Source organism: Podarcis tiliguerta (assembly GCF_965153285.1).
Source record: "Podarcis tiliguerta genome assembly, chromosome: 7".
Lineage (NCBI taxonomy): Eukaryota > Metazoa > Chordata > Lepidosauria > Squamata > Lacertidae > Podarcis > Podarcis tiliguerta.
The window spans coordinates 36,180,567-36,200,815 of record NC_139540.1 but is presented as its reverse complement, the minus strand read 5'-3'; the positions used below and the strand labels follow the sequence as shown (position 1 = coordinate 36,200,815).

The window sequence follows — 20,249 nt, the reverse complement described above, 5'->3', positions numbered from 1 at the left end:
TAAGACTATTTCTAAATTTGTACCTGTAATTTGTTTCATCAAGACCCAAATCTACCTGTTTTCCTAATGGAAAGTACATGTTGCTCACTAAGGCCCAATATCCTAAGCAGGCCTTGAATCAATTTCTTAGGCAGGGTGCTATACAGCTACAACCAGGTCTTAAGGGTCTTCCAGTGGAGCTAGCTTGCTATGTTCCCTATAGTCCTTGCAGCATCTTCTGCTACGTGCACAGAAATAAAGACTTTAAATTCATACCTACCACCTGGTACTATGGACCTCCTGGTGCTATGTAAGATATTTATTCAGTAAGTAAAACTATTTTTAATCAATTGATATATCATATCCATTTAAGAGCAAGGTAGATAAATTCCATCTGAAACACAGTGTCATAACAAAACAAAAGTACAGATAAAACCCATGAATAACAACAACAATCTTAAAACACCAGAGTGTCTAACAACTACAAACCATGCTGAACTATTACAAATCTCTAAAGACTTAAGGAAAACAATCAGACCTTACACTATACTGAAATAAAGACAGGGTTGGCCTACCTGCCTAATTAACAGCCAAGGCAAGCAGAGATAACTTTTTCTCCACATTTCACCCGACTGCAATTAAATGTTCAATGAATTTTTTAAAAAACTACTGTACTTTCACAGTTAACATATACAGGAGTGTCTGATCCAAGTAAATGTGTTTCTCTGGCCTGTGTTGATGTTGTGCTGCTCATGAGCAAGTTTCAGAGACAGTGTGCCAACCCTGTATTAGGGTCAGCCTTGAAGATTGGAACCTAAGCATCCTAATGAGATTTCTACTACCTCATAGTATGCAAGCGTTTTACTGTTTGCAGCAAGTGATATCACCTGTTGATTCCTCAAATATCTGAAGGAAGATCTAATCGTGAGGTAAATCCAGTTGACTTTCTGGGGTGCTAAGAACAGAACCGGGGTAAAGATGATAAAGGCTACAGGGATGTCACAAATTCCTTTGACTTCTGCCCTGTTCAGTCTACTCAAGGACAAGCTACACTTTACATGAAACATTGTGATTGGATTCTCTGACTTCTTTTCCCAAACTGAGCTGTTGGAAGCTGCCAATCTTTTTGGAGTGGGCCCAAGTTTCCCTTTTTCAAAGGGCAACTGCTGTTTGCCTGGTGGGGTATTCCCTTCATGAGGCAAACCACAGTGGGCAATATGAGTAAAAACAATTGAGAGGAGGAGGGCAACTTCAGCACCACCATTGCAAACTAGTTGGCAGCCCCTCTCCCAATCATAGCTTCATTTCAATTTTAAATAATGTTCAGGAAACCACAGTACTCTATTGATTTTCAATGCAATATGTAGTTTAACACTTAGGCCATGGGTAGGCAAACCAAGGCCCGGGGGCTGGATCTGGCCCAACTGCCTTCTAAATCCGGCCTGGTTTGGGAATCAGTGTGTTTTTATATGAGTAGAACGTGTGCTTTTATTTAAAATGCACCTCTGGGTTATTTGTGAGGCATAGGAATTTGTTCATATGTTTTTTTCAAAATATAGTCCGGCCCCCCACAAGGTCTGAGGGACAGTGGACCGGCCCCCTGCTGAAAAAGTTTGCTGACCCCTGATTAGGCTTTATGCTTTCTGGTTAGAATGTCACTTTTCACACTGTTATAATGCTTAGTACCCTTGTGGTATAAAACGAACATTAAATCATCACAGAAAGAGCAGCTAGCTCTAGATGTTTGAAACTTTAGGGAGAAACAAGAAAGTGGAGTAATTCAAACACTCTGCTTCCTAATACAAACCAGAACTTCCAGATCTCCTCCCATGCAAGAGGCTTGCACTATCTTCACATTTGTAGGCATCTCAGTTGAGAGTGCACATTGGTTCTAGAACCTTGTGCATTTTTATTCAAAGTCATCCTCACTTTGTGCAATCCTAGATAAAATATCAGCCTTAGATTTAGGCCAAGTCAGGTCCCATTCAATCATATGCATTCCTATTTATTGATTTGTGAATCAAGACTGTAGAAACCACGTTACTAAAGGAGAGTTGGCCTCAGCTAAAAATTTCACTGGCTTAGAAAATAAACCTAGTTTTGCGATAGCTATAAATTTTTGCTGAGCAAAGGCTATGAAAAAATACATCCTGGCATTCTCTGGTCACTTTATAATGAAAATGAAGGTACTGTACATAATACTGGAAGCAACCCAGTGGTTGGCTGCATCTTTAAGCAATATACACACACACACACACACACACACACACACACACACACACACACATATATATATATATATATATACAGTATTTTTGCATGTTTGACCTGTAAAGATGTAGCTAAGGAGAATCATTGAATCCACTCACTCTGATATACACACATGATATACAATTAAAATCTCTATTCACATTCCTACAAGGCTATCACTCAAGAGAAAAGCCTTTTTGACAACATTCACTGAAGCGTACCAACTAACTGCTAAATGAGAACTTAAACAGTAACAGTTTTGTTATCAGCAGGAAGAGATTTTATCAACATTGGGTTCAGATTCTTCTTTTTTTAAGTATCAAATGTAGAGGACCTTTTATTAAAATTAAAAATGCACCATAAAGCTTGTGTCTTTCACAGGAGCAATATCTATGTGTAAAAAACATCTAACAGAAATAAATTAACCTCTTACTTTTAGAACCATAACTATGAGGGAGTTTGCAGGGGTAGGGTGAACATATAAAGTTTTTCTAATTAGATCTTGATCATATTGCTATGTACAATAATAGTTTTTTTTCTAATTTAAAGGAAGATTTTGGCTGTAAAATATTAAGTGAATATAAAATCAGTGAAGCACTCCAAATAAATAATCACTGGCAGACTATATACTTGCTGCTATTATTTTAATATATATATTCATGCATTTTAATATATGATACTCTCTAAATAGTGTTATTCTCGGAATACGGATAATACCACACCCATAACTTACAGTTCCTGCTTAACAACTAATCAAAGAATGCCTACCCTTTAATGCCTTTAATATACTTTATGGGGGGGAAACCTATAAAAAGCAGAGTCGGGGAAACATAGTCCTGTTGATGTGCTGCTGGTGCACGCATCTTGAAGCAGTTAACCATGGATTACAATTCAGTAGAAGTTAAGTTCAGAAATGGAAATATTTGCCTTTGTACCTTTCATGGTCAGTGACTGAGGAGGAGAACAGATGCATTCTGACTATTAACAGTCATGACAAATTGCCTTGCTAATGAATGTTACACACTGGAAATGCCACAACTGATTAAACTACAATTTCGCACTACCAGATAGCGAGAGATACTTGGGAACCCCAGCAGTGGACAACTCTAATGTTCTTCCAACAGGCCTTCAGGGCACAGTGCGGTACTTAGAAAAACACACTGTGAATTCCACACAGATATATTCTAAAAGACTGGGCAGACACACAAGTTCTGCAAGACATTAAATGTAACAGCTTATGTCCAAAACTGTTGAGCCACATGAAATGAATATAATTTAACCATTTTGGTATCATTTAAATTATACGCTGCCTTAAAGAATATTTCTTTTGGAGTTTTGCTACTCCTCTCCCTCCAAAACATTTCTTGCGCTTTGCATTTCACATAAAATCTTTCTTTTGTCAGTTTCTTTGTTGGTGCAAAATTGGCAGCAGTTCAAATTCAAAGTATTCCTATTCATTTACTGACCATTAAACCAATGTCATTCTAGTTCACATCAGCCAGGGAGCTAAGCTCTAAAAAACATAAAAGACTTGCTTCACCACTGACGAATAATGTGTACATTTTTACAGAGCTTAAACCTTAATGCTTTGCCTGAAACTAACAATACAGTATATCTTATCATTCCTTTTTCACAAGCAAGCAGCTGCTGAAACGCTTGCCACTTCAAAATATCAATTGCTTGCCAGAGTTGTCCTCAACACACCCTGTCAAACTCATGTATATTGTGCAATGAAAATGCTGCAGCACTGAAAGCTAGAAATTGTGTCAAAGTAAGGGGATGATGTGCAAAGAACAATGTATGACAACCGTAGAGACCACGAACAATAGGAACGGGGCCAGACACTACATATATCACAACTGTGCCTGCACACATTTTATTGTCTGTATTATATATTTAAACCATGACAAATGAACTGTTGTGTGCTATGTACGGCACAAATAAAACTCCTTCAGTTAGTCAGGCTTTTCTCATTTCTCTTGATGATAGAAACACAGTTGAATCACTCTGCTCTCTGAACATTTGTTTCCAAATCAAAACAGGACGGGAGAAATGCAAGGTTATCAAAATGAGTAACAGAAAACATGAGACAATAGCACATGATATGAAAATGAGATTTGTTCAGTTGCTTCTCTCCAAGGAGACATAACCAGGGTTACCTTAAAGAATGTTAGGCTATGGAACACAGAGGAAAAAATATTGCTATGCCCATAAATTACAGTATACCTAATTTCAATGCAGATAAGTGCTGGCCTATTGATTTGCATGTTTCCTTGGCAAAATGGAAATCCCATGTGAATCCTCTTTGTCTGGAGAAAGTATATTTTATAAAGCCTTTATGAATACAGCAATCCCTGCCTTTTAAAAGGGAATATGTGAGTAACAAATAGGCCATGGACATACAGCACAGAGCACTAAGCTAAAACTTAAATAAGTGTACTGCACAAACAGATGCAAGAAACTCATCCACACCCTACTCATGTGTGCATGGCCACACACACAAATTAACGTCACTACATTTTAACTATGATTACTGTCAGCCAGTCTTCAAGACTGTGTATTCATTTATTTTTTTACTTATTTAATACTTTTACTAGGTGCCGTTCAAAATTCAGTATTTCCCCCGACAGCTGGCAACTTTTGAAACAATTTAAAACCATATAAAATGTAAACAGCACCATGATAACATGATAACATTTCTAAGTGATTGGATTTCTGTCCCTATATAATACAGCCACCCAAAAGACTAAAAACAGGGACTACTGCCTATTAAAACCCTTCATTAAAAGCAATCCTAAACAAAAATGTTTTCAGAGGCCACCTGAACACTCTCAGGGAGGAGGCTGCTTGTACATCTTCGGCAAGGGGGTTCCATAGCTATAGGGCAACGGTAGAAAAACCCCTGTCCCTCATCCCACCAGCCTGATCTCTTATCCTATGATCTTCAACTAAGCCACCTAAAAACTAAGCATTACTGCTAAGCAGCATATCTAGTTAATTGTACAATGCCAGACCAGTCTTCACATACTGCACAGCTTGCTAAAATGGGCAAGGGTGGGGGCAGGGAACATAGCAGTAAAAGATTACCTACAACACTAACATATGTCCACAGTACAACAGAGGAGTCAAAAGCTTTGATACACAAGAAGCTATGAGTGTCATTAACTCACATACAGTTAACTAAAATGAATAGATATGCTTTTAAGGTGTTAATAAATATTTTGGATAGAAAATAGGTATTTTAGGTGCTTAGGGTGATGACCTTTGCTGTGTTTATTAGTGGGACAATGATGCATTATTAACACACAGCAGCTGTACCTGAACTGCTGCCACAAACATAATAGCCTTTTATAGCCATCAGGGGAGTGAGAGAGGAGGCCTTTATTAACCACTAGACATGATTAGCACATTATGCAAACTTCAGTAGGCAAATTATCTGTTATTGAAATATAGTGTTGGTTATAACCAATTATCAACATTCTTTAAAAAAAAGAACCCACAAACATCCCAGTCCAAAATGAAAAAATGGTTTCACTACTGGTCAGTTAGTTATGGGTTGGAAATTTCTAAAAAGCTTTATATTCCAACCCCTTCACTTAAGCAATCCGCTAGAACATCTACAGCTTCAGCACAGAATCTAACGCCACATTTAAGACTTCCACTTCATGAATATTAATCTCTAGAATATAAAACTAAACATAAAATGAAACATTTCCAACATAATTAACTGACCTGGTTAACGAGCAAGGAACCTGATGTTTCTAAAACACATTTCCATTAAGGATACAAGTAGGTCTTGAAAGATTAGTGCTGCAATAAATTTTGAAGAGTTAACTTGAAAAATAACAGCATAATATACTTCAAAAAAAGCTTAATTTTGGGGAAGATTATCCCATTATCCTTGGCAACTGAATAGAGCATTGAGAGTCCATTATGAGCAGTCTTTTATGCCCTAGCAGAAAGTCATTAACATAAAATAAATCATTAACTATGATGCTAAGCTCTACTATCTGTAGGTTTCTATGACTAATTTTAATTACTGCATTTGCCAAATGTAAAATGTACCTTTGTTGAAAGTTTTTCTTGCCATTTTACATTTACTCCCCCCCCCCTTTTTTTAGCATGCTACTTGAGGCTGATATGCACAATGTGTATCAGCTTAATTTTATTCTTTGCCAAAGGGACTTTGTAACATTGGAAGCCTCTTCCATGGAAAGCAAGTCTTGTAAACAACAAAAACTGGACTGATCCAGAAATAAATTGACAAGCTTTACAATACATGTATCTTTGTGGAGGGGGGGCAGGGAGAAATACAACACATTAAACATTTATTGTCAGATGTAAGGATGGCCTTGCCCAAAGTGGAAGAATTATAGCCCATTCAAAAAATTTGATTGCATTCGCAAAGGGTGGCGGCGATGGAATATAATACTGAAGTATCACAATGCTAGAACTTGAAAGAAGGAGAACTATAGTGTCATTTATTATGTTCACAGCTGAAAACCACAGAACTGGTAGTTTATTTTCCACTATTAAATGAGCAAGGGATGTGGATTTTTAGGAAAACATCTTCAATAGTTATAACATCATATACTAACGGGGTGAGAAGACATACAGGTATAAAGATTTGTTTTCTTGTGGAGATGGGCAGAAGATAGACTGTTCAGTTTCTGGAGGAATATTAGTGTGTGAGTGTTGTTGGGATTCTTCCAAAGCATAGGCAAGTAACTACTTATTACTTATGTTCTTAACCCAGAGAGGATTGCTCAGTATAGATCAGGAGTAATCAACATGATGCCCTCCGTATACATCTCTTGGACTACATCTCTTATCATCCTTGGCCATTGGCCATGATGGCTAGAGCTGATGAGAGCTATAGTCCAATATCATCTGTACAGCATTATGTTGGCTACCCCACACAGATTAACTATGCCTTAACTGTTAAGAGACCCTGAGTATGAAATCTTTAAGCTTACAAAGTGAAACTTACTAGTGAATGAGAGGACACTCTAATGGATGAGAACACGCAGGATACCACTCAGCCTAACCACAATATATAACACAGAAACCTGTAAAATGATAGTTCTTTTCTCCCTTTATGTATGTTTTATAACTATAAATCAAATTCTACATGGATTAGACAAAGTGATCTTCCTCTGTGTGTGTGTAGCCTGCTCCAAAGGAATATCCAAGAACATGGAGCCTCCCTCTGAGCAGCTACTGAGCACAAGGATTTGCTTTGAGTACCAGAAATAAGCTGAACTCACAGTCCTTTCACATAAAAATCCATTCCTGGTTATTCAAATCTTTTTTTCACTTCAGCAGTCTAATTTGGAGAAGGATCATTGTGGTGTATTGCTCTTGTTTAGCAATTAGGGGGCAGAAATCCTTCCATTCTATTGCAAATCACCCAAAGTTCTACCAGTAGATGATGATCCCACTGTATCTTCTGACCCTCCCTGCCCTAGATGACACACCAATGGATTACCTCAGCACTGACCACAGCAGAAAAAGAAATGAAATTCATGTTCTTATACCAAATCCCTTTCCCCATCTAATGACAACAGGGACATCAACTTCTCTTCGAGCACAGCAGGAAGACTAGCGTCCAAAATAATCAAGTAGGCATGCTAGATATGGATAGCGTCCTATGCTCCTCTATTGTGGAAAACAGTGAGAAAGTGAGCACAGGTAGAGAGAAAGCTGGAATGAGTGAGGGGAAGCCTTTGATCCTCAGCACAGACAGACCCACCATATGCAGGATGCCTATACCCTAGTATTGCTGTTTCCACACAAACAGTGTATCCCTCTTTCGATAGTATCATTTTCAATAAGGAAAAGGAGGAGGACTCTACCATTTGCCCATTACATGCACGATGGAGGCATTCCGTCCGAATGTTGAGAAACCCATTACATGAACCACTGGCAGTGGCGGAGAGCAGGCGGGGGTGGGTTGCTCCGCCTGCAGGGGCGGGGCGCATGTCCTGGGGGCAGGGCACGTCACCTGCGGGGGGCGGGGCGCCCAGTACAGACAGGGGGAGCAGCTGCGATGGCACCCTGGGGGTCGTGCTGCCGGGGGCTGGACGCTCCCCCCCCCACTCCTCTTCCTCCACCACTGTGCACTGGCCCACCTTGGACACAAGTTACACATACAGTAAATCCCTGTATGTTGCCAGTACCTTATATACCTTTGAAAACAATGCTGAATTGGATATAAGTGACTTCAACAAATTAAGTATACAAATAGTACACAGGTTCTTTTTGGTTGTTCTTGTTTTGCCTGTCCTATTTCCCTCCTGCCATTTGTGCCCCAGAGAGGTTGGGGTTGTGTGGAGTGAGGCATTTTCTAGGAGGTTAGGTTTAGCTGAGGAAATACATAGCTTAGAGACAGGATAAGAATACTAGGGAGAAGATAGGAAAATAGAGAAACCTTCCAGTGATGTGGGCTTCTTTTTTGAAGAATTGGATCCCCCCTCCCCCACCCGATGCATCAGAAAAGAATCAGTTTGCACACGAATTTTTTTCGATGCTCTTGATAGTTATCTAATTTAGCATGTTTATTGTAGTTCTAGTTAGTCAACGAAGTTAAAAGCTTCCAAGTTTGCCCAATATGGTATTAGATGTTGACATCATTACTAATGAATTTAAGAAATGGAAAATTTCCCATGGAAAATAAAAGTACTAGAAAATTATCTGGCTCACATCACTGAAACCTTTACACAAGGCTCACTGCAGGAAAAGTTAATGCCAGTGTAAGTTGCCTGTGGCCCTCCAGATGTTGTTAGATGACAACTCCCTTCATCCCTGATTATACCACCTGGGGCTGATAGACATTAGAGCAGGGGTCAGCAACCTTTTTCAACCATGGGCCGGTCGACTGTCCCTCAGACCATGTGGTGGGCAGACTATATTGGGGGGCGATGAACAAATTCCTATGCCCCACAAATAACCCAGAGATGCATTTTAAATAAAAGGACACATTCTACTCATGTAAAAACATGCTGATTCCCGGACTGTGTGGATTGAGAAGGCAATTGGGCCGCATCTGGCCCATGGGCCTTAGGTTGCTTACCCCTGCATTAGAGTCCAATGGTATCTGGACCAGTTGCCAATCCATAGCTTATGCAGCTTTGAGGGATAAGATAGGAAGGAAGGACAGAAGTGCTGGGCAATGTCAAAGCAGAGGGCTAAGAAGGAGGTTTAAAGTCAGGATGTGGTGGCTGAGAGATGGAAGACTATTAACTGAAAAGCAGAGAATGTTGGGCAAAGGAGACAGAGGCTGTGTAAGCATCACACATTTAAAGCACATGACTTACCCAAAAGAATCCTTGGAATTATAGGTTGTTAAGGGTACTGGGCACTGTAGCTCTGTGAAGGGTAAACTACAGCTCCCAGTGGTTTAAATGTATGGTGTGTACAGTCCTGAGAAAGGCCTATGTACTGAATAAACAAGGTGGCAGGACTGAGGGGAGAAACTGATACAGGGCTTCTTGTGACAAGTTGCTGTTGTATTCAGTGCCATTACGGTCCATGGGACAAGCCAGCCAAAGAAGTGATAGGGACAGGAATGACTGATACTTTTATTCACTTATTCCAAAGATTGCCTATCCTGCTGTTCTGTCAAAAGGCTTTCAGATTAATTCATGCTACGTAGTTAAACTGCTGACCAAAAAATTCAATACAATATGAACAACAACCAGTTGTACCTTAGCACAACCACCAAATGTAAAAGGCCTGAGCAAACAAAACTGTTTTCACTCGATGATAAAACAAAAAAAAAAACAAAACAAACCAATGAATACTAGCACAAAGAAGCTGCCCTGGGGATACTGTTCCATAATTGAGTCACCACCACAGAAAAGGCCTTTCAACAGAAAAGGCCAGACCATCCACCTTACCTTCAAAGGCTGGGGACTCAGAGAACAAAGCCAGTCCCAAACATTTTGTTGTCTGAGACAGAACAGGATATGGTATGCTTCAAAGGTGCAAGGTACCCACAGCCACTTATTTTGGCAAGCACCTCGCCCCACTCTTTAAAAATAATAATAATAAATTAAATAATTTGCTGCCCTTTCATGACAGCCAAAATCAGATGCCTGAGGCAGCTTAATGTCACTTTGCCTAATGGCAGGGCCAGTTCTGTGGGCAAAGGAACTCCAAGGAGAATTTCACCATTCAGGCAGTCCATGAGGAAGAAGGCAGTCTTTCAGTACCATCATGACAAGTTGTTTGTTTAATGGCAGTAACTAATTTGTACTCAGAAATAGACCAGGAGACAATATAGTTATTTAAACACTAGTGAGATGTATTGCACACAGCCAATAGCTACAATATATATGTATAGTGTGTGCATCAATTTAAACAAAATTGGCTAATCATTGGCTACTGGTTTCTAGTGTAAAGGTAATCCAACATGTTTCATACACAAATATGGATATGCAAGCTATTCAGAATCATCTCAAGACTAGTGACCCAACAACCAACAAAATCAAATGGTTGGACAAGAGGTTGGAGCACAGCAATTATACAAAAACAAACTTCGCTTGGTTTATACACTAAAGTAGATTTGAAGAAAGTAACTATTTATCTATATATATAGCTATATATTTGCATATATATACACAAAAGAACATGAAAGGACTACATACAAATAGGCATTTAAAATGCAAGTACAAAAGATGTCTCTTCAGCCCAGATCATTTATCCACTTTACGCTGAACATTGCAGCACAGACAACAAGCTGAACAGAATTTTTTGTCTAATCTGTTGCCAAACTGGAATGTACTTTTCATTGCAGAGTATATTACAAGGTTGCCATTTTCAAGCCCAATGTTGTAGGGGGAAAATGTTACCACCAGAAAAATCTCATTTGAGGTTAAGCAAATTCCATGTCTCGCTGTCTATAATTAACTGTTTATTGGCACTTGCATTGAGAACCTCATTTACTGATCAGCTTATAACAGGTTTCTTAATGAATAACAATTCCTTAATGAAAACATCCACACAGAGCAAGCATCACTTTTGCAAAAAGATAATGTCAGAAATTGCCACCGCTATATGTTTTGACACAAAGAGCATGGATAGAAGAGAATGCACGCCTACTTTCTATTAAAAGTTTGTGAAACCCTGATTGAAAGGGGAAAGCTTGTGCTAGGAGTATTCAGTATGTGCTATTGTGTCAGCCTTGGATATAGAGTTTCAGGAATTCTGGTCTCTCACCTAATGCAAGTATTCAGACCCTAATCCTAAACAGACATGCCTCTGAGCAAAGTCTATTGGAATCAATGGCATTTCATTTACTAGGTTTGTATCCTTGGTAGGGAGCCTAAATATATTTTATTATGTTATATTTTTATTAGGTTATATTATTATCAAAACCTCTGTGGTTGGTTTGTTAAAAAAAGTAACTGTGAAAATAGCTCTGTGCTATCTAATACTTTTTGGTATCAGAGGACACAAGCCTTTCAAGATCAGGACCTAAGAGCTGAAAATCTCAAACCGTGACAGGTCAAGCTGCACAATATATCTTGATTTCCCCACACCAGGGTTTGGGAATCCTGTGAGACTCCGGATGTTGCTGGACTACAATTCCCATAATTCCTCACCACAGACTGGCTGGAGCTAATGGGAACTGGAGTTCAATAGCATCTGAAGGGCCTCATCCATGTCCTAGTTCAACATGGTCAACATAGCAAATATTTCAGCTGCATAAGAATTGCAATGAATGGGAATCTAGAGTTCCTGCTGAATCCATTCATGAGAATATGTTTCGTGCAGGCCTTTCCCAAGAGAGGACTGGCAGAAGTCACTGTTTATAGGTAAAGTGATGGTCTGAGCCACTCATTATTACACACATATTAGAGACTCTATGTCAGGGGTGGCCAACTCCCAAGAGACTGTAATCTACTCACAGAGTTAAAAACTGGCAGTGATCTACCCCCTTTTGGGGGGTTCAGGTCAAAGTTGTTCAGCTTTTTAGGGGAACAAAAGTTGTTGAGCTTCTTTGGAATACTGCAATCTAATTTGTCCACGATAAGTAGTGGCCATTAACTGGTACCATAAAATGTATCAAAGCTAATTAAAAACATCAACACAACAAATCAGTAATACAAGCACAGTTTCTCTCTCTTTAAGAGTAAAAATGGAGTAAAAATGTTCTGCGAGCACCCAAAACTACCCTTTCAAGAAAACAATAAAGAACAAAATTTATTCAACACCCAATTGATTCCACACAGATGTCGAAATTTCTCGAAATATTAGCTACGTAAGCACTTTAGAGTTTTCCTGAGGGACTCTTCTAGAATTCAATGGGGAGTAGGAGTTTGACTACCAGGCATCAGAAACAAAGGATGCTTGTGAAAGAGATACACTTTTGGGACATTTTATAAAGAGCTCAATTTTAGTTTTGGTTTGGCATGATAAAGATACAATAGTAAAATAAACACTGTAAACATTTCCCAAGGGGTAGTTGTTTTGCACTGTGTTGTAGATTGCAACATATATATCAAAGAGTCTTATAGCTCCTTAAAGACTAACAAGAATCTTTGTTGTAAATACTATGGTTTTCTGACTATGGAGTCACAAAGAAGTTTTAAAATACTACTTGCCCCCAAAGAAGTTTTATGTACTCATTTCCTTATGTTGCATTGCTCCCTTCCCCCATTTTGTTTAGTCTAGGTTTTTCTCTCTCTCTATCTAATCAGCTTGTATTTTTCCACTGCATTGACAAGTATAAAGAAGTAAACAGCAAATGAGCCATGGGCATATATATATTTACCAGTAAATCTCAGGGGGTGGGAGAAAATCCGTACATAATTTTGCAATGCTAGCTACTGGGAGCCATAAAGGCCATTATGCCCCTCCTGTTGTTGGCATAAGTCAGCATCTCTGTTATTACCAGTGTCAAAACAAAATTATATTAAAGCAGATACTTAAACAGTTCAGCTGTGCTCAAAATAACAGCAACTTTACAAAAATTATAAGCAACCGTCTACTCACAGTACTTAAGAAATCAGTATATGTAAGGAGTAAATACTGTTTTTTATGGATATATCTTCAAACTAAAGGCATGACATCTCTAAACAGCAGAAGGCTAGTGGGTTATTTTACTGCTGTGCTCATGCCCCGTGCATATAACAACAGAATTGTTTCCAGGGAAATTTAAGTTATGAAGATCTAGGCTTCCATCCCTAAACAGCTCTCCTGGAAGTTTCAGAGGTAAACCATATTACCTCAAGTCTAAATCTGCCTGCCCAGCCTATGAGCTTCACTATGTTATTTCAGAGGCTGACCTATATACAGCAGCATACCATCCATTCTCTCTGTTTGTACAAGAGATACCTCACACAGTTGCCATAACCAACATTGTTTGCATTGTTCTTTCACTTTTCTCCCTCTGAGGTTTTGATGGGAAAGAAACATGATCCAATACAATACGTACAAAGCACACTATGCAGAAAGGCAAAACATGGCAATGGCCAACTAAAATGTTTCGGGACATTATTTTTAAGTTTATAAAGACCTCAGTCATCTTTTGAAACAAAGACAGCCAACAGAAAAATCAGCAGAGCAGAAAGATCTATGCTATTGTATGTTATTTAAAACATGGCCAAGGGTGATTCGTTTTAACTTGCGCCACAAACGTATGTAGATACGGCCAACTCTTATACTACACATGAACTATGACATTGTATGTCAGAAGACCTGCACCCGAGGATCACTGATTGATTGCCAATCATTTCAAACAAGTTTAAGACTGTGATCCACTCTACTGGCTTAAAAGGGATCACTCTGAAGTAAATGCAGCTTATAGTACAGTTTATACAAAGCAAACAAGTTTGCCCTGCAATGTCTAATCAACTTGAAAGTTCAGAGGAAACTGTGAACACAGGCATGTCTGGTATTAGTGTTCTAGGTTATAGGGCTTCCCATTGCATCTGTACTCATAAAATCTGCTGAAGATGATGCAGCATTTAGGGGGGAAATTATCCAACAGCTGTTCATAAAAATGTTCTTTGTACCCAAGAACAACAGCACACATAAAGTTAAGGCTTTATAACAACGTTAATCAGCCTGGATAGATGGGGCTGAGGGACTGGAGGAAAATGAGATGTTCAGTCAACACATGCCTCATAGGGGCCCAGCCAGCAAAGCTACTCTAAGTCCATTTTCTATAATCAATGGTCATTGGCAGGGCTGTTTGACAGAGATATACATTGCTTGAAGAATGTTGTTTTACAAGAAACATTCCTGGTATGTCATTCCTAAGCTTAGAAAAAGAAAAAGAAAGAAAGAAAGAAAGAAGAACAGAGCAAGTCTTACAACTGAGCATTTCTGAAATCCATTATCAGTCCTGACTAAGTTAAATAGAGTGCCTCATTTTCACAGTCAAAAGAAGTTTGCTTCTTTATGCTTGGACTTAACCAGGTTTTTTCGGGGGGGGGGTGGCAAATAAAAAACTGACTAGGAACATAGGGCAAACAGAGAAGGGGGGAAGCTTTCTAAATTAATTTATTCAATCAGAAATGATAGCCACCCAAAATGATTTAAAGCACTTAATTGGAAAATGATTTAATATATTAACGTAATTCCTGATTTTCCAAAGCATTTAACTTTTAAATTAAATCTGGCTCACCATCTTGAGTATGATGAGCGAAATGTGTATTCAAGTCATTACCTTCTTTTTGAAGCTTTAAATCACTGATAGATTTAATAACCGTTCGTCCAGTTTTCATTGCCAAATGGCTCTTCAGGCACTTTGGCGCTTATGTCATTAATTCTACCCAATGCTTCTTTACTTTTCAGCATGGCAGGCTTACAATTCACAATAAAAGATAATCGAGATTATATTTTATAGTAGCAAGTCACAGAGTGAAAGTAGTTCTATAATCATCATTGCTCAATACTTAAGAAGCCTCAGCACATGAGCAGCCTGGCACATATACAGGGTTCATTCCTGCTATCCAAACTTCAGTCTTTTCTTTCTTTCTTTATAAAAGAGGTAACTTTTTCAAAGAAAAGGTTTTACTTGATTGTAACAATTAAAAGTCCAAGTGCTGCAGCCCAGATGATCACTGTACACAAATCTACCTAATGAATTTCTGCCATCAAGCTCCAAGTTTAAGATGTTAGGACACTCTTAAGTCTTGTCCTCATCAGGGTTCCTCAAATAATGAATGACAGATGATATCATGCAGGAAATATTTCCTGAAAAGTGAATGGGTCTTTATCACAGTGCAACAGTTTGTGTTCTTAAAACAAACAGAAGTCTGTATTTACAGCACTATGTCTAGGTGCAATTTGCCTTAGACAAACACTTGAAATAGCTCCTAAACACAAACACACCGGTGACAACAGACAAAAACCCCAGGGCTTATGCCCACACTCCACTTTCGAACATAAAGTGAACACACTCCCCTTTTGTAAAAGGGCATCTTTAATGCCTTCTCTGTTGCAAATCAAACCAAACACAGAATCACCAACAAGCAAGGAATAGCCAGGTGCTGATTAGTCAGATGAGGAGTTTATATGGCACATGCACAAAAAGATCTGGTGCTGCCTGCAAAAGCTCCAGCCTTCCAGACTATGCGCTTAAACAAAAGCTTAACAGGCACCCAGGTTTAAACAAATCTTACTACCAATGCTTGCTCGCAGTTCTGTTCCTCTCCCCTCCTGGGGGAGTGTTTGGGAAAGCTTGCACTTCCTGATTATTTCCTATGGCCAGCACTGCCCATTCTACAACAGAGAAGGGTGGGGGGAGTTGCACATCATGCATAGTAGTATTAGCAGCTGGCTGAAGCCAGGGAGAAAAAAAGAATGTGGAAAATAAGGAATCAGTGGCCCTGAAGTTCTGGGGCAGAAGCCTTAAGCCTTAAAGATTGTAGCACAAAACCAGACAGGAGAAGACGACGACCCGGACTGCAACCCTATGCACACATACTCGGAATAAGTCCCGCGAAACTCTTGAGCAGTACACTCCACTCTCTTTCTGCCCTGCCCAGGGCTTTGCAAATTCCGCCTCGTCTTTCCTACTTAGGAGAAAACTTGTTCTGATGGCGCTGAATCAAGTTATAAAGGGTATGGGCGCAGTTTGATTCTGGGCTTCCTTCTATTCGATACTAAACTTGCCACGCTTCTGCAATTTGGAAACCCCCCACAGTCCCCCACCCACCCACCCCAACCCTGTCCAGCCTGCGATCTGACCACGCTTTGTCCTTCGAGTCTCCCTCCCCTAAAGTAACACCCCAAAGAGGGGTGAATTTAAATCTCCCGCATGAGCATCCCAAGCGTGGGGGGGGGGGCACTTGAAAAAAGACTTTGCGCTTAGGCAGGGCTGCAGTCCCGGGAGCATTGCCCTACGTTGGATTCTCCATAAACTGCCATGGGACTTACTCACGAGTAAGGGCTGCGAGTCCGAGGCGGCTTTCTCTCTCCCTCCCCCTCCCTCCCTCCCTCGGCCAATTCATGGATTTGCATTTTGAAGGCTCCCAGGCCACCCCACACAACAGGCCGAGAGGGGCTTCGCAAAAGCGCCCAGTTGCCTCCTCCGCCGTCGCGCACAACACAAACATTGCACAACGGCAAGGCAAGCAGACACACACACACACACACACACACACAGGGCGCTGGTGGTGCCTTTGGCTCCAGCCTGCAACCTGCCCCGCTCCAAGTCTCGCTCAAGCTGCCCAGCCATCTGCCAACCAAGCCAAACTCCCTTCGAGGAAAGAAGAGGGTGGGGTGGGGGTAGCCAGGGCCCCCCCTCACGCCGAATCACCTTGTTGCAGTAGTAGGGGTCCAGGCAAGGAGAAGGTCCCAGGCAAGGGGTCTCCGGAGCGGCGGCGGACTGCGAGGGTGGCGGCGGCTGCTGAGGCGGCGGCTGAGGCGGCGGCGAGTAAAACCGTACGTCCATCGCACTAAAACATCAAGCAAACTCCTCGTCTTCCCGCTTCGTGTCGGCGTTCAGGCAAAACAAAACAAAACGAGAGAGAGGGAGAGAGAAAGCGGGGGGCGGGGAAACCCCTGAAAACTGAGGTGCCTGAGGAGAAGCAGGAGGGGGGTGGGAAAGAAACACCTTCCCCGCCTCACATCCGTTTGCGGTTCGTAAAAGAGAAGAAGGGCTGGTGGGAGGGAAGAGAAACTCTTCCGAAAAGCACCGGTCTTGCCGGGCGCGGCGACGGCTACCTGAGGCAAAAGCCGCCTCCTCTCTCTCTCTCTCTCACGGCCGGGCAGGTAACTTCGAGGAGTTCCGTTGTCCCCACACGCGCCGCTCGCCGAAGCAGCCCAGGACCGCGCTGCGCCTGAGGAGAGTTGGCGCCCTCGCCTCTCCCTGCCCAGCCCGCGCCCTCTCGCTCGCTCTCTCCGCTCTCTTTGCAGCGGCTTTATTTCGGAGGTCTTTATTTCCCCGCCTCGAGAGGAGTCAAGGGAGAGAGCCGGGGGGAGAAAAGCACCAGCCCCCGCTAGCTACCGTCGAGCCGCTGGGTTTCGGACTGAGGTGGACCCCCGGCTCCGGCAGGGCTGCCCCGCGTCGCTGGCGGCAGGGCGGAGAGGAGGCAGCCGGCGTGCGCCTCGGCCGCTTCGCTGCGAGTGTGCTCCACACAAAGGAGCTCGCGAATCCAGAGCCATTTGCTGCTTTCGCCGCGGAGCGCGCGCGGAGCGCAGACAGGGGGCGCTGTGGCGCCCGCCAGCCGGGCCTCCCTTGCCAACTCTCCTGCTGCACTTCTGCCCTTACCCGGGCTAGTTACTATGGCATCTCCGCGCTTCTGTGGGAAGAAGGAAGGGGAAACGAGGCAAAAGAGGGGTTGGGGGGGGGGGAGACAGGAGACGATTAAAAGAAGAGAGAAAATGTGGGTGGGTGGGTGCCAGGACTTTAAGATAGTTTGAGCAAGGCTGAGCCCCCATTTCCTGCCTGTCCCCGGTAGTTTAGCTTTGCTCTTGGACCGTTGGAAGCAATGTGGAAGAGAGTGGAGAGCCTCTGAGCATGTGCAGAGTTGAACTTCTTCAAGGCAGCTCTAGCCTGCAGCTTAGAAGTATAGAATTGCAGAGCTGAAAGGGACCTCCAGGACCAGTGAGTCCAAGCCCCTGCAATGCAGGAATATGCAGCTGTCACATACAGGGAGCGAACTTGAAACCTTGGCATTATCAGCACCATGCTCGGACCAACAGATCTAGCTGGGCTTGCAGTCAGCTGCAAGTTCAGGGCCATGCCTCGCTAGGGAGCTGGTGATGTGAAATTGTCTGAGATCCTGAACGGGTCATGGTGAGTGCAAGGTAGAAATGGACTAGGTGGTCCGGTGGTCCAACATTGTATAAGGAAGCTTCCTATGTCCAGAATGCAAGATTGATGCTTCAAAGCATTTTGCACAAAAAGCTGCCTTATGTCAAGGCAGACCATTCATTAGCCCATCTTTCTTAATATTGTCAACACGGACTTGCACTGGCTGTCCTGGGTTTCAGGTAGGGAGTGTCTTCCATCTCTACCTGGAGATACTGAGATTGAAGGTGAGAGCTTTTGCATGCAAAGCAGACGCTCTACCACTGAAATGAGCCATTTTGAAATTAATAGCCAAGATGAAGATTGAGAAAAAGCAATTCAAAGCTTTGCTGGCATGGCCTACTGCACAACACAAAGAGATTTTGAATGCTCACAGAGCAGTAAGACAATACGGGGAACTTCCCCATGCACTTGGGAACTCCTAAGTCATGTGACATCTTTCCCTCAGCCATTTGGGTCTCAGTTGTCCAGCACATAAAATGGGAATAATGACTTCAGCCACCCGGATGCAGTGGTAGTGGCAGGACTGGAGAATGTACAATTTTAGATGACGGATACATCTTGCAAACATAGCCTTTTTGTTATGATTATTTAGGACAATGCTTTGAAAAGTAGTGTGCATGTGGGGTGGGGACAACAGCAGAGGCCAAAAAAAGAAGAACACACAAAACATTATTTTTACTATTGAATTACCGTAATTGCATTTGTATCCCACCTTTTTCTCTAGGGTGCTCAAGGTGGTGTTTATGGTTCTCCCCCTCATTTAATCCCCACAGCAAACCTGTTCTAGTTTTGTTGTCATGCAAATTTGGCCAGTTAGCTTTTTTTAATTCAAGGATTGGTACAAGTATGTGGTTCAGGTGTAGTCAAAATTTATAAAAGTAATTTATAAAAGTAATTAAATTCATTTAACACAAAAGACAACTGAATGTGCATTAATTCATAGGATTTGATAATAATCATTTAGCTTAACTGATCTATAAAAGCTTTTATTTTAGTATATATAGTGACACTTTATTTTTTTTCATTTTCCTGCCTTTACGAATTATAATTTTAGTGCTCTGGATACATAAATAAGTACAGCATGTGCAGGGCTATCACAAAGGATGGTCCTGGTCCTATAATTTTGGAAATCAGGTAGAAAAATCCCTACATGTAGAAAATTTGTCAGCCTTTGTCAAGCTGATTGTAAGGCTGAATTCCTTGCAAGCTTGGGCAAAACGGTTGATGAGTCTCTGCCCCTATAATCATACATACAAAAACCACATGTTCACAGTGGCAGATTTACATGTATGCGTAGTGTGAGTGGGATTAGAGCGCTGTATGGCAGAGCCCCCTCCAAGTTATCAGGATACAGTATGTGGTTAACTGAGAGGATGCCTCTGAAACAAAGTTACAATGAATCACCATTGTTGAATTGTAGTATTTTAGTTTGTTGCATTGTTTCCACTCTTCATTTATGCTGCTTTTTGATTAAAGTCAGTGGAGTCTGGTCCGTTAGGGTAACTAAGGCCCAGCCCTGCCCAGTAAAATGTCAAGCATTTTTTATCTTTTTCTCCAGAATCTCAAAGTTCTACTCTTTTCTGTCCCACACATCTTTCCACAATCCATTTGAATGCAAAGAGACTTGGGGAGACATTTCTGTCAATCTCCCATTCCATTTGCCTCAATCCTTAGCATTGTGTACAACTCTGTCAAGGTGGTTTCCTGAACCCAGATGTATTTACATGGATGTAAATCCCATTGATTT

At 41.4% G+C, this 20,249-nt stretch overlaps 1 protein-coding gene across 3 annotated transcripts in view; it reads right to left on the bottom strand.

Moving 5' to 3' along the window:
* Nucleotides 1-17,981, bottom strand: part of TOX (thymocyte selection associated high mobility group box) — a 182,797-nt gene extending 164,816 nt beyond the window's left edge. Inside the window, exon 1 of one of the 3 annotated variants that reach the window (XM_083451149.1) lies at nt 17,003-17,981. In XM_083451149.1, coding sequence (XP_083307275.1) covers nt 17,003-17,137 — 135 coding nt within the window. In that variant the 5' untranslated portion in view covers nt 17,138-17,981. Of the gene's footprint in view, nt 1-16,168; nt 16,306-17,002 lie in introns of those variants that run through there. The other 2 variants (XM_083451150.1, XM_083451151.1) reach the window with 2 other exon arrangements.
* Between the last annotated feature and the right edge of the window lie 2,268 nt (nt 17,982-20,249).